Source organism: Pygocentrus nattereri, chromosome 9 (genome assembly GCF_015220715.1).
Source record: "Pygocentrus nattereri isolate fPygNat1 chromosome 9, fPygNat1.pri, whole genome shotgun sequence".
Lineage (NCBI taxonomy): Eukaryota > Metazoa > Chordata > Actinopteri > Characiformes > Serrasalmidae > Pygocentrus > Pygocentrus nattereri.
Genome location: NC_051219.1, coordinates 3,061,331 through 3,075,636, shown reverse-complemented (window position 1 = coordinate 3,075,636; position 14,306 = coordinate 3,061,331). Strand labels below are relative to the sequence as shown.

General features: G+C 45.7%; 1 protein-coding gene across 5 annotated transcripts in view; it reads right to left on the bottom strand.

The window, feature by feature from the left end:
- Positions 1 to 8,224, bottom strand: part of LOC108414296 (coiled-coil domain-containing protein 171) — a 19,040-nt gene extending 10,816 nt beyond the window's left edge. The window contains exons 1-13 of one of the 5 annotated variants that reach the window (XM_017687128.2): positions 7,761 to 8,224; positions 6,132 to 6,314; positions 5,872 to 5,983; positions 4,706 to 4,880; positions 3,992 to 4,182; positions 3,698 to 3,844; positions 3,465 to 3,557; positions 2,492 to 2,652; positions 1,783 to 1,963; positions 1,532 to 1,643; positions 1,315 to 1,388; positions 958 to 1,047; positions 356 to 547 (exon numbers count right to left, since the gene is read on the bottom strand). In XM_017687128.2, the coding sequence (XP_017542617.1) occupies positions 356 to 547; positions 958 to 1,047; positions 1,315 to 1,388; positions 1,532 to 1,643; positions 1,783 to 1,963; positions 2,492 to 2,652; positions 3,465 to 3,557; positions 3,698 to 3,844; positions 3,992 to 4,182; positions 4,706 to 4,880; positions 5,872 to 5,983; positions 6,132 to 6,283 (1,680 nt within the window). In that variant the 5' untranslated portion in view covers positions 6,284 to 6,314; positions 7,761 to 8,224. Of the gene's footprint in view, positions 1 to 355; positions 548 to 957; positions 1,048 to 1,314; positions 1,389 to 1,531; positions 1,644 to 1,782; positions 1,964 to 2,491; positions 2,653 to 3,464; positions 3,558 to 3,697; positions 3,845 to 3,991; positions 4,183 to 4,705; positions 4,881 to 5,871; positions 5,984 to 6,131; positions 6,315 to 7,272; positions 7,457 to 7,760 lie in introns of those variants that run through there. The other 4 variants (XM_017687129.2, XM_017687131.2, XM_017687130.2 and 1 more) reach the window with 4 other exon arrangements.
- Between the last annotated feature and the right edge of the window lie 6,082 nt (positions 8,225 to 14,306).

Below are 14,306 nucleotides of genomic sequence, written 5' to 3'. Positions count from 1 at the left end.
GTGTGTGTGTGTGTGTGTGTGTGTGTGTGTGTGTGTGTGTGTGTGACAGAGAGGGAGAGAATCAAACCTGCTGGTCTCTCTCGTGCTCCTGAGTGAGAGTGTGTATCTGTGCTCTGGTGTGTGTGTGTGATTGTGTGTGTGTGTGTGTGAGTGTGTGTGAGTGTGTGTGTGTGATTGTGTGTGTGTGTGTGTGTGTGTGTGAGAGACAGAGAGGGAGAGAATCAAACCTGCTGGTCTCTCTCGTGCTCCTGAGTGAGAGTGTGTATCTGTGCTCTGGTGTGTGTGTGTGTGTGTGATTGTGTGTGTGTGTGTGTGTGTGTGTGTGTGTGAGAGACAGAGAGAGAGAGAATCAAACCTGCTGGTCTCTCTCGTGCTCCTGAGTGAGAGTGTGTATCTGTGCTCTGGTGTGTGTGTGTCGCTCTCTCTCCTCCTCCCAGCGCTGTGTGACGCTGCGGAGCTCCGTTTGCGCTCGATCTGCAGCTTCTGTAACACTCACACGCAGACGCTGCACCTCCTCACCCAAACACACACACTGCCCCTCGCACTCCTGCAGAGCACACACACACACACACACACACACACACACACACACACACACACTTAACCTCTAAGACCATTTCACGTGTCACTCTAGGGTCCCTGCAGCACGTAAAGGTCACTACAGGACACCACATTTAAAAAATAAATATAAAAAAATTAAAAAGTGAGACAAACGCAAAGTCAAAGCATTACAACAATAATATAATATATATAATAACATAATAATACTATAAAGCAAAGACGGAATCATCCAAATGTCTAAACACATATAATATGAATAAATCCAACCAGATAAACACAAATAAAACTCACTGCAGTGTGTCTTTAAATGCCAGTGTCTTTTCTGCTTTCTGGGTTTTTAAAGAAAAACTGACGACTTCTTAATGCGATCACACACACACATGCAGTGAGACTCACCTGGATGTGTCTCCTTTGCTCAGTGATGATCTTCTCTTTCTCTTTGCTCTCTTTTTTCAGCGTATCCACCACTTTCAGCAAGTCTTTCAGCTACAAACACACACACACACACACACACACACACAGTATAATCACACAGCTGAAGAAGAGCTAAGCAGACTGACTGGAAACCCCAGAGATTCAACTTGGACTCAAACCCCAGAGATTCAACTCTGACTCAAACCCCAGAGACTCGACCCAAGAGACTCATCTAGTGCTCTCTTGAAGCGACTTGAGACCATCTCTGCAGTTTGTGTTTTAACTGCTAATGTCTACTGAGAGACGTGTTACGGGTCTGCAGTGTGTATGTAACGGTACCTCTGTATGATAGTGTTGTAGTGTTCTTCTCAGGATGTCCATCAGAGCAAAGGAGCTCTGTTCATCTCCCTCCCCTATTACACACACACACACACACACACACACACACACACACACACACACACACAGTAATGGGATCCCTGCATACCTTCACTCAGGAGTGAAATCACTAGTAATAAAACCAGAGCAGTTAAATGCCACACGTGCACACACACACCTGTGTTGTTGATCTGTGGCGCCCCCAAGTGGTGATAATGTTGTAACAACTGCTCCATTTCTTTCAGCAGAGCCTCATGAGCCTCCTCCACCCACACAAGCTTCTTCTGAACCTGCACCACAAAACGGTAAACGCCAGATTGATTCATAAAACGCAACATGACCGTGGATCACACCGACAGTGAAGTGAGGGTGACATCACATGAAAAGACTGAGCGAGCGAGAGAGTGAAACAACACAGGGCGTGGGTACCAGGCTGAGTGAGTGCTGGTTCTCCGTCTGCACTCTCTCCTGCTCCTGCAGTCTGAGGGACAGCTTAACAGACTCCGCCCTTTCCTGCTCCAACCGACCAATCAGCTCGGCTGATGTAGCCTTCTCTTTATCCAGCTGACCAATCAGCTCAGTCTTGGTGCTCAGGTATTCCTTCTCGAGCCTGCACACCAAAAATAATCCTCATAAACCAGAGTCACAAAAATCAAGGTGTAAATACAGAAGACACCTTCTGACCACCACAGACCCGACCGTTAAAGAGTAAACGAAACGACGAAAGCCTCAGTCCAGAAACGCTCATCCACAGTTAAGCCATATCTATCTGAGGAGAAGAGCTGGACACTCCGAGCTGACAATCAAGGCGCTGACGCTCGCCGCCCATTACCTCGGTGACGCCTCATCTTCAGAAGCTTTTAGAAAAAGGGTTTTATATAGTAGCCAAACGGGCTCTTCTTCTGTTACAACGGCAAGCTTTCAACAACATAAGAACCCTTTTCCGTGTTCTTTGGGTGTTCATGGTTCCGAGTCTGCTTGTTTTATATCATTAGGAAATCATAAAACAACCTACAGTGCGTTTCACAGAGGACGTCTAAGACTTCAGCTGTGACAGCTCTTAGATGAGTCTTCACAGCAATTCACCAAACCTGCTGCAGACCCTGCGGCCTGTGTGTGTGTGTGTGGTCAGTCTTACTGCTGGAGTTTGTGGTGTGTGTCCGTGGCTCTGTCTCTCTCTCTCGTGTACGCTTTCTCCACCTCTCCAAAGTTCTGCCTGAGCAGCTCCAGGTTGGACACAGCTTCAGCCTGACTGCTCTTCTCTACAGAGAGTGCAGCTTCCAGATCCCTGAGCCGCAGCTACACACACACACACACACACACACACACACACACACACACACACGCCATTATATCAGATCCTATGTAATCCAATGTAAAGTCCATTATCATATCTTCAAAGAGCCACATCCTGCACAATTCCCAAATGTAAATGTTTTTAAACGACCTGTCTTTATCCCTGAAAATTAGACAGGCTGTTTTTGGTACTGTGTCTTTAAGACTGACATAGGCAAATGAGCTCTGCTTTGATTGGCTGGTCCTCTAGTGAGCTATTTAACCAAAACACTCATAACTGCAGCATGAGTGGGCAGGACTAAACTGCTGCAGGGGGAATAGGTGGACATATGCAAATGCGTTCATCACAAAAACAATCCAAAGCAGGCTGGCCTCGCAGCTTAGTTTTCATTTTTAAATTTTAACATGACCATAACAACTAAAAAAGGTGTTCCATGACGTGGAACTGTGTCTCTGGATATACAGGCTGGCATGAATAAGTGGTGAGTTTACAGGTTCTCATTAGACGACAGCAAACCAGATGTTCCACTGTTCTTCTGCTGCAACAGAAAACTCTGCCACTGCCAGCGGCGACGTTCTGCAGACCTCAGCGTTAAGGATCTTAAACTTCTGCCATCAATCGCAGCAGTGAAATAAACCGGATGTTGATTTTTTTGCGAGCTGTGGGCACAAATTGACTCTGTGCTGAATTCTAGACCAGTCTAGAATTATACAACACAAACTCTACTAATCCTCTCCTCTGATAATCATCCATCATCGCCAACATCAGCCGGCTGTGTCAGAGCCCTGTGGAGGCCGAACAGACCGAACAGCACCTGGATGATCTCAGAGTTGAACTTGGACTCCAGGTGAGCAGCTCTCTCCGACTCCACGTTCTCCTCCAGAGCCTTCATTCTCTGCATGGCAGACTGCGCACACACACACACACACACACACACACACACACACACACACACACACACACACACGTCAGACTAAGGCACAGCTAATTAACCCATTAAAACAAGATCACTTCATTTCCTTCTCATCTCATCAGTCCTCTCCTCACCTCCACCTCGGTCCTCATCCTCTCCTCTCTGTCTGCACTCAGCTTCAGTTCTGATGTCTTCACCCTCAGCTCCTCTGCATCCCTCTCTCTCTCTTTCTGCACTCTGTCCATCTTGTCCTTCAGCTCCTTCAGAGTGTCATTCTGCTCCTGAGTGAGAGAAAGAGAGCGAGAGAAAGAGAAAATAGATTATAATGTAGTCACATTCAGGTACAGGCTTCTTTAGGCCATCAGTAGTTCAGACTTTAATTCGTGATGTGGGTGTAGCCAAAGTCCTGGTCAGGACACACACAGTACCTGCAGCAGCGCCTCCAGTCTCCTCCTCTCTGCCTGCAGCTGGTCATTGTCAGCACTGGTGCTCAGAAGCAGGCGGTCCCTCTCGTGCAGCTCCGCCTGGAGGCCCTGCTGGTCCTCTTCTCGCGCCTGTCTTGTGATTTCCAGAGCCCTCTCCAAATCAGAAAGTCTCTGGCTGAGCTCCGCACTGAGGGCTGCACAGAGGAAACGTTAAGGGTGACGAAAGTCAGTTTTACTGTAATCTTTATCGGCTGCACCCGTTTTCACTCCCAGAGCTTCTCGATAAAAAACAATGCCAGACTAAAGAGAGAGATGATGATGATGATGATGATGCGTATCTGCTGAAGCAAATGCACATTAGGTTCTGTTATTATTGTGTTTTGAGTCACAGGGAAGCCAAAGTTCAAGTAAAGTGCTACAGAAAAAGTCTCTCTGTCTTTCCTCTCTCTGTGTCTCGCCGAGCACCGAGCACCATTTCCTAAGAAACAACAATGGATGCTTTACTCTGTCTCAGGGGGAAACTAGCCAACGTTAAAAACACGCATGTTAAATTATCTCAATATCTGCTTCCTTTATTTCTTTCCTTAAGCTGGACATGAAAAATCACGTCTATGACAATCTACTGCGCACAAATCACAGCACCTCCTCCTGCGTTCTACTGTCTGAACATGAAGTGAATCCAAAGTCCCAGCCGATCAAAGAGGGACACACACTCACTCTTCAGCTGCTGGTTGTGTTTACGCAGGTCGGCAATTCTGTCCTCCGAGGAGCTTTTCTGCACCGCAGCGTCTCTCCTGGCCACGGCGACCTCGTACTCCAGCGTCTGCCTGTTGGCCTCTCCTCTCTCCAGCAGGGCGCGGAGTCGAGCAAGCTGAGCCTCGTACCCCGACACCTGTGACCATCCACAACATTACTGGAGAGACATTCTAGGCAGGGTAACTGCAACACTTGATTCAATACACGGGTTTGACTCAACTGAACAGCTGAAATGCACCTTTTCCCCAGTTTTTCAGCCGAATCTCTGATACGTTCTGAAATGCTGTTTCCAATAGACCCAGTTAACGCAGACGAACAGCAGAACGTAACGGGCACTTTCTGAAGACCCTGCTCATCGACGTCTACTGGCATCTACACTACAGGTGTGTTGTCTGGATTCATGCTGATTACTGCCGGGGGTGAGTGGACCACGGCTACAGATGAAAGATTAGACTGAACTTTTCCTTTTGGCAGCTGAGACACCACCTCAGTGTCTTCAGGACACGAAACAGTTCAGAATGCTTTTTAAACTGGACGCTGCTCAGAGAGCACTCAACACAGAAGACATCTTCACTAACATCACCAGAACACACACAGCCCCCCTCTAGTCCTGTCGACTGGACCGCGGTGACGTTCAGATCCTAATGAAGAGCAGAACATGCAATTGTGCTTTGGTGCCTCACGCAGTGAGAGAGGATGCACGCGTCTGCTTGGCGTGAGCCTCCAAAAAGATTCCCAGTTCGACCGGGAATCTGCGTCGTCTAAGGGCGGTACGTCAGGGCTGGCACACGTCAGGCCTACCCCACATCTCTCGTTTTGTCTTGTGCTTTGTCTGACGTCCACTCATGATGACCGAACGGTTTTATTCACCGCCATAATTCATTTCTCCATTCGCTGGAAATTATCCGCGGGAATGAAAAAGCCTCGTGCGTCTGATATAAAACGAGCTGATTTAGTAAGAGTATAAAACAGGGTGTGGGCTGAGAAGTGAAGCTTTAACTACGTTTCCACGTTTCATCGCTCTCCTTTATCGTAAAGCTGTGTAAAGTGTGGTTCTCCACGATACGGGTCCTTTAAATCAGGTCAGACTGGACAGAGCTGTGAAGGACAGTTAAAAGGCACGGCACCTCCTGGTTGTACTTCGAGGTGAGTTCCAGCTTGTCTTTCTCCAGCTGGTTGATCTTCCATCTCAGCTCCTCCTCCCTCTCACTGCGTAGCTGCCCGGTCACCTCTCTCAGCCTGCAGAAGGGCAGAGGTGAGAGCCAGTCAGATAAAATAACAGAGGCTACTGCACACAGACACACGGCCCGCGCTACAGTGCCGCACACGCCTGCGTCCCTCACCACACGCACAGCCATCAAACCCAGCCACTGGATTTTATACTGACCGGCTCATGTCCTCCAGTGAACTCTGAGTGGACTGGTCAGCCAGGTGAGGAGGAGATGCCCGCAGGGCTGCTTTGGACTGTCTGCTCTTCCGGGGCTTTGTCCGGTCACGGACACAGCCGTCTTCCCGAGCAGCTGCCGGTCTGGTGGACATGATGTCAGAGTGATGTAAACGATCTGTTCACCTGAAATGCAGGGAGACGTCACAGCAGTTAATGACCAACTACTGAATTACTGAAGGGGGGGGGGCTTAAAGGGCCGGACCACAGCAAACTGAACTTTACTGCTGTGTTTCAATAGTTTTGAAGTAGCACAGAACACAACCCTTTAGCCCACACAGCCCAAACACGCACAGTCCAAACACGCAAACACGGTCCAAACACGCACAGTCCAAACACGCAAACACGGTCCAAACACGCACAGTCCAAACACGCAAACACAGCCCAAACACGCACAGTCCAAACACGCACAGTCCAAACACGCACCGTCCAAACACGCAAACACAGTCCAAACACGCACAGTCCAAACACGCAAACACGGTCCAAACACGCACAGTCCAAACACGCAAACACAGCCCAAACACGCACAGTCCAAACACGCACAGTCCAAACACGCAAACACAGCCCAAACACGCACAGTCCAAACACGCAAACACAGCCCAAACACGCACAGTCCAAACACGCACAGTCCAAACACGCAAACACAGTCCAAACACGCACAGTCCAAACACGCAAACACAGCCCAAACACGCACAGTCCAAACACGCAAACACAGCCCAAACACGCACCGTCCAAACACGCAAACACAGCCCAAACACGCACCGTCCAAACACGCAAACACAGCCCAAACACGCACAGTCCAAACACGCACAGTCCAAACACGCAAACACAGCCCAAACACGCACAGTCCAAACACGCAAACACAGCCCAAACACGCACCGTCCAAACACGCAAACACAGCCCAAACACGCACCGTCCAAACACGCAAACACAGCCCAAACACGCACAGTCCAAACACGCACAGTCCAAACACGCAAACACAGTCCAAACACGCACAGTCCAAACACGCAAACACAGTCCAAACACGCACAGTCCAAACACGCAAACACAGTCCAAACACGCAAACACAGCCCAAAAAACGCACAGGCTGAATTCACCGTGTGTGATGTCACAAAATCCAACACATGTACGTTGCTGGAAGAAAACCTTGTATCTCCAACACGGTAACTTTCCAGGAGAAGCCAAACTCAGGCTTCACGGTTAATGTAGGTCAGTGGAACCAGACATCTTCAGCCGTTTTAGGCGGTTTTTGGTCCATTTATCACAAAGTTCACATAAAAACCAACAGGCATTTTTCAAATTATGACAAAAACTGAAAAACCACAAAACTGGAGATACGAGTTTTTTCCCCGACAGCAGCGACATATTCCTGCCCATTAGGCCTTCAGCAGCTTCAGTCCGCACAGCTCATTTAGACGGTGCGGTCAGGAAACGGTCAGGACGGTTCTCAGCACACGCAACAGCACAGAGGTCATAAGTGGAGCTCACAGGAAAAACAGGACACATTACGGCATTTATCAGAGGCGGTAACGACCCCCTGCGCCCCCCGCTGCGCCCCCCGCTGCGCCACACCTCAGCAATAAAGACGAGACTCCACTGGTTCCGGTTCTGCCCCGAGACTGGGCTAATGCTGTAAACCTGGGTTAAACGAGCTGAAGCCCACCAGCAGAACCGCTGCGCGTTGCCATAGAACCGAACTGAACACCAACAGCGCCGCCCAGCGCCGCCCGACCGGCCCTTTAACGCCACTACCGGCCCTTTAACGCCACCCTCTGCACCCCGCGGCTGTTAGGCGTCCGGCTGACGGCGTGAAAGTACCGCGGAGCGGCGGAGCGGCGAACAGCGAACCTGCGGCTCGGCCTCCGTTTGAATCTGACGCCGTTTCACTTCCGAAACAACCGCCGCTGCGTCACGTCCGTTGCCTGACCGGTGACGTCATTGAGACCAAATAAATCAAGCCTCTTTTTAGTGTTTTTGTCTCCACGGCGATAAAAGCCCGTTTCACCCCCCCGATCCACTGAGATGCGGTAATAAAGGCACGCGCTGGATTATAAGCGCGTTCCTGCCCAGCGGGCAGCTTCAGGGCTGTGACGTCGAAGGGCAACTCCACCGAGTAGAGAGAACTCCGAGCGCGGCTGCGCCGCTCAGAGCCCGCCGGGGGGGTCGGGCTGAGATGGGTGGTTGTAGAGACTCGGAGGTCTTTACAGTGGTGGTGATGGGAACCAGGGGTCGCCATGACTACAACACAGATACAGGCACTTTATTAACTATCTAGAACCGTCTGAGGTCTAGATGGGACGTCCATGATGGTGAAACAGTGGGAACTCTGGAATGCTGAGTTTTCCCTCTGCGTGTCCCTCCATCATGGATGGACTGACGCTCTGACTGGGTTGTTGAGTTTAATCAGATCTTTCTCTCTGCGCTGGACTCTGGCTGAGGAACCCGAAGAGGTTCTGCACTGGTCACCTCCCCCCACGCTGCCCCCCAGTGGCCGGCCGTGCTGGAGAAAGCAGAGTTCATGGACTCGGGATTTCGGGACTTCCACGGGTTTGTCTTCATAAGGAGTGGCGTGTTTCCCTCTGTGGCAGCTGTGAACAGCTGTATAGCGGCTGATACGTGAGGTGCATCAGTATGACGTGCTGAGAGCCCTGAGACTGAGACGCGGGCTTATCCAGCTGAATCTGAGGGTCTGCGGGGGCTTCACTCCCGGTCCGCGCTCCTTCAGCAGCGTCACTGTCAGAACAAAACCGCGCGTCTCAATGAGAAAACAGCAGCTGGACGACAGCGTCTTACGGTCAGTGGTGATCAGTAGCCTGGATTCTCCCAATATTCCACATTTATTCTCCTAATATTCCACATTTAATCTCCCAATATTCCACATTTATTCTCCTAATATTCCACATTTAATCTCCCAATATTCCACATTTATTGTCCCAATATTCCAAATTTATTCTCCCAATATTCCACATTTATTCTCCTAATATTCCACATTTAATCTCCCAATATTCCACATTTATTCTCCTAATATTCCACATTTAATCTCCCAATATTCCACATTTATTCTCCCAATATTCCACATTTAATCTCCCAATATTCCACATTTAATCTCCCAATATTCCACATTTATTCTCCCAATATTCCACATTTAATCTCCCAATATTCCACATTTATTCTCCCAATATTACATATTTATTCTCTGAATATTCCACATTTATTCTCCCAATATTCCACATTTATTCTCATAATATTCCACATTTAATCTCCCAATATTCCACATTTATTCTCCCAATATTCCACATTTATTCTCCCAATATTCCACATTTATTCTCTCAATATTCCACATTTATTCTCCCAATATTACACATTTATTCTCTGAATATTCCACATTTATTCTCCCAATATTCCACATTTATTCTCATAATATTCCACATTTAATCTCCCAATATTCCACATTTATTGTCCCAATATTCCACATTTAATCTCCCACTATTACACATTTAATCTCCCAATATTCCACATTTATTCTCATAATATTACACATTTATTCTCTGAATATTACACATTTATTCTCCCAATATTCCACATTTATTCTCCCAATATTCCACATTTATTCTCATAATATTACATATTTATTCTCCCAATATTCCACATTTATTCTCCCAATATTCCACATTTATTCTCCCAATATTCCACATTTATTCTCATAATATTACACACTTATTCTCCCAATATTCCACATTTAATCTCCCAATATTCCACATTTATTCTCCCAATATTCCACATTTATTCTCATAATATTACACATTTATTCTCCCAATATTACACATTTATTCTCCCAATATTCCACATTTATTCTCCCAATATTACACATTTATTATCTGAATATTACACATTTATTCTCCCAATATTCCACATTTATTCTCATAATATTCCACATTTAATCTCCCAATATTCCACATTTATTCTCCCAATATTCCACATTTATTCTCCCAATATTCCACATTTATTCTCTCAATATTCCACATTTATTCTCCCAATATTACACATTTATTCTCTGAATATTACACATTTATTCTCCCAATATTCCACATTTATTCTCATAATATTCCACATTTAATCTCCCAATATTCCACATTTATTCTCTCAATATTCCACATTTATTATCCCAATATTCCACATTTATTCTCTGAATATTACACATTTATTCTCATAATATTACACATTTATTCTCCCAATATTCCACATTTATTCTCTCAATATTCCACATTTATTCTCCCAATATTCCACATTTATTCTCCCAATATTCCACATTTATTCTCTGAATATTACACATTTATTCTCCCAATATTCCACATTTATTCTCCCAATATTACACATTTAATCTCCCAATATTCCACATTTAATCTCCAAATATTCCACATTTATTCTCCCAATATTACACATTTAATCTCCCAATATTCCACATTTAATCTCCCAATATTCCACATTTATTCTCATAATATTCCACATTTATTCTCCCAATATTCCACATTTAATCTCCAAATATTCCACATTTATTCTCCCAATATTACACATTTATTCTCTCAATATTCCACATTTATTCTCCCAATATTCCACATTTATTCTCCCAATATTCCACATTTATTCTCATAATATTGCACATTTAATCTCCCAATATTCCACATTTATTCTCCCAATATTTCTACTTTATTTTTGAAGTTTACTGTTTTTATATTTATTAACGGCCCTAAAACGCAGCGCTGCCATTTCCGCTGTGTTGAAGTCTTAAGACTCATATTTCAGTAAAAACAGTCCAAACTTCCTTCAAACAGAATCTGTTCAGAATCTGTTCCTCCTCCTATAAAGACTCCATTCTGGAGACATGAGGCTTCGGTCCACGACCGAGTTTTCAGAGCGGTGTTAAATAGTTTAGAGCGGTCACTGAATGATGTCACGATTAATAACTAGAGCAAAGGTCTAATTCAGGAACCTGGTTCTTTACGATATACTGGACTTTTCTCATCTCTGCTGCGTTTTCCGCTCTTACACACACATTCAGCAGCGGGTCCCCAGGCCAGTCTCCTCCTCTGTAAAAGTCATGGATGAGTGTGTGTGTGTGTGTGTGTGTGTGTGTGTGTGTGTGTGTGTGTGTGTGTGTGTGTGTGTGTGTGTGTGTGCAGAGCTGGACGAGGTACACAAATCATGTACCTGAGTTAAAGTCGAGACCCCCAAGGTAAAATATTCCTCCAGTAAAAGTAGAAGTTCCTCCCTTTAGACCTCCACTTGAGTAAAAGTACTAAAGTATTTCCCTTCAAATGTACTTAAGTATAAAGTAAAAGTACTAAAAGAGTAATTCTGGCTCTGATGTCCTGTTATCATTTTTATAACCAGACTGGCTTCATGAACTCATTTCAGGTGAAAGTCCTCCAGCGTCTCTCTTGGTAAACCAGTCTTTTAATAGAACGTCATTAATTAGTGACGCTGACGTCTATTAAAATGATCAGAAGCACAAAACACTGAAGGTAAACAGTTTCCATCAGGGAGAACCGAGTGGCTCTGAAATCACTTTTTACACACAAGCAAAGTTTCAGTTTCAGATTTATTTACAACTTAGTTCCAAGTTTAAGTTGAATAAAAACTGGCTTTAAACTCAGGATCCCAGACGAGCTCCTTCACTGTGCTGATCTGAACGGGATTGTAAAACGCTTCCAACGCTGAAAAGGAAAATATGCCTCCTTTCAGTCGGACTGCAGTGCAAGTGACAGGAAATCAGGCTGGTGAGAAGTTTAGCTCCACGGCTGCTTCAGAGTTGATCAGATTTCTGTAATGTTCAGGGAACTTGCCTCCAGCTCAGACGCTGGAAATACGGAGACGCTTTCCAGGCTGATGGATCTGCACTTTACAGGGAATGATGAGTGGATCTGTTCATCATTGGACGCAGGATATTTATACATTAAAGCTGCTCTGGCGTTCTTCTGAGCTAGAATTCACTCCTGATGAAGGCAAATTAAAGCCATCTTAAAGTAGAAATGGAGGCCAGTGGTCATTGTTATCTGATGGGACAGCCAATGAAAACTTACTGTCCATCCCTCACAGGCAACTACAAGGTCAGTGATCACCTGCGGTTCTTTTGTTATGTTTTCCAGGCTGATGTGAAGTAAATGAGCCTCTTCGCCTGATGGAAAACCTGTTTTACCTTTCCGGCTGATTGGAAAGCCGAGGAACATTTGCTGTGATCTGTTTAACACGGCTTGCCCTTCATGCTGTTGCCTGATGTTTCAATTCACTTCCAGGCTGGTGTGAAAGTGTCCAGGTTAAAAGGCTGATATAGAAATACTGCCGTCTGGCCGGCTGTTTAGCAGGTCACTGATTACTTATGTAGTGTTTAGTTCTGCGTCTTCCAGGCTGATAAACACTTTTAGCCTTTTTTATTCCCAGGCCAACATTCCTTAGACACCCCCCCCACCCACTTTTCCAGGGGACATATTATTATTTCTGTTTCACTTATTAAAGTCACAGCTCATCATTTATTAATGATCATACAGATAGAAGGTGATGTGGCACCACAGCCACCCAACACCCCTCCAAAACACCACCACCCCCACCCTCACCCACCCCCTGATTTAAGCAAAACAAAAAACAAAACAGACAAAAAAGAAGAAGAAAAGAGATGAAATAACAATAATAGTAATAATAAGAAGAATGATAACAATAACACTTAATAATGGACAAACTGGACATACAGGACGGACAAACTGGACATACAGGACGGACAAACTGGACCTACAGGACAGACAAACTGGACATACAGGGCAGACAAACTGGACATACAGGGCAGACAAAGTGGACATACAGGATGGACAAACTGGACATACAGGACGGACAAACTGGACATACAGGACAGACAAACTGGACATACAGGACGGACAAACTGGACATACAGGGCAGACAAACTGGACATACAGGATGGACAAACTGGACATACAGGACGGACAAACTGGACATACAGGATGGACAAACTGGACATACAGGACGGACAAACTGGACATACAGGACGGACAAACTGGACATACAGGGCAGACAAACTGGACACACAGGACAGACAAACTGGACATACAGGACGGACAAACTGGACATACAGGACAGACAAACTGGACATACAGGACAGACAAACTGGACATACAGGACGGACAAACTGGACATACAGGACAGACAAACTGGACATACAGGACATTCCTGGTTAAAATAATCTAGAAATTCTTTATCACTGAGTAAAGTCGTGTTAAAGCGGCGTCTGGGTGGAGGGAGGGACTGATGGTCTGCTAGAAAGGTGAGACTAATCGGGGCGAGGTCAGATATAATAATACTATTAATATCTGAAGGAATTATTCTGTGTGTGATGGAATTGTTAGACAGTACGTCGTCTATGCAGGAGTAGGACTTGTGGGAAGGAGAGGAATATGAATATTCTTTACTACTGGGGTTCTGCGATCTCCAGATATCCACCAGTCCATGATCTGACATGCACTGTTTAAGCAAAGCTGCTGAATGATTATTGATGATTCATTGTGCTGAAGAGGATCTATGTGTGGGTTCAGGACTGTATTGAAGTCACCACCAATTCTAAAACATGAGTCAGAGCATTTAGACGTTTCTGAGAAGAGTGGATGAAAGACAGCAGGAGAATCTGAGTTTGGTCCATATATATTTACTAAAGTTAGGGTTTCTTTCCCAATAGTGCATTAATAATAATGTAGCGGCCCTCTGGGTCGGTCAGTGTGGAGTTCCTTATGAATGGTATGTTCTCCTGGTCAAGATGGAAGTACCACGTTTTTCTGAATGATATACAGAGTGATGAGCCGGCCGATCCATCAGCCGTGTGTTCAGGACGACCCAGAACCAAAGTTAAATATCCACGGAATCGGTGGAGGACGGCCACAATTTGGGCCGCAGCAAACTTCTTGCTATCTAGCAGCAGGACGCCGCCAGGTTCAGTTCTCCTCTGCGTTCTCTGGATTTGGTTATTTGGTCGTTTACGAGCGGCAGCGCATGTTTATATTAATCAGACTGACCAAAGAAATGATGCACTGGGAGGAAACACACATGTAGGCTGACCAA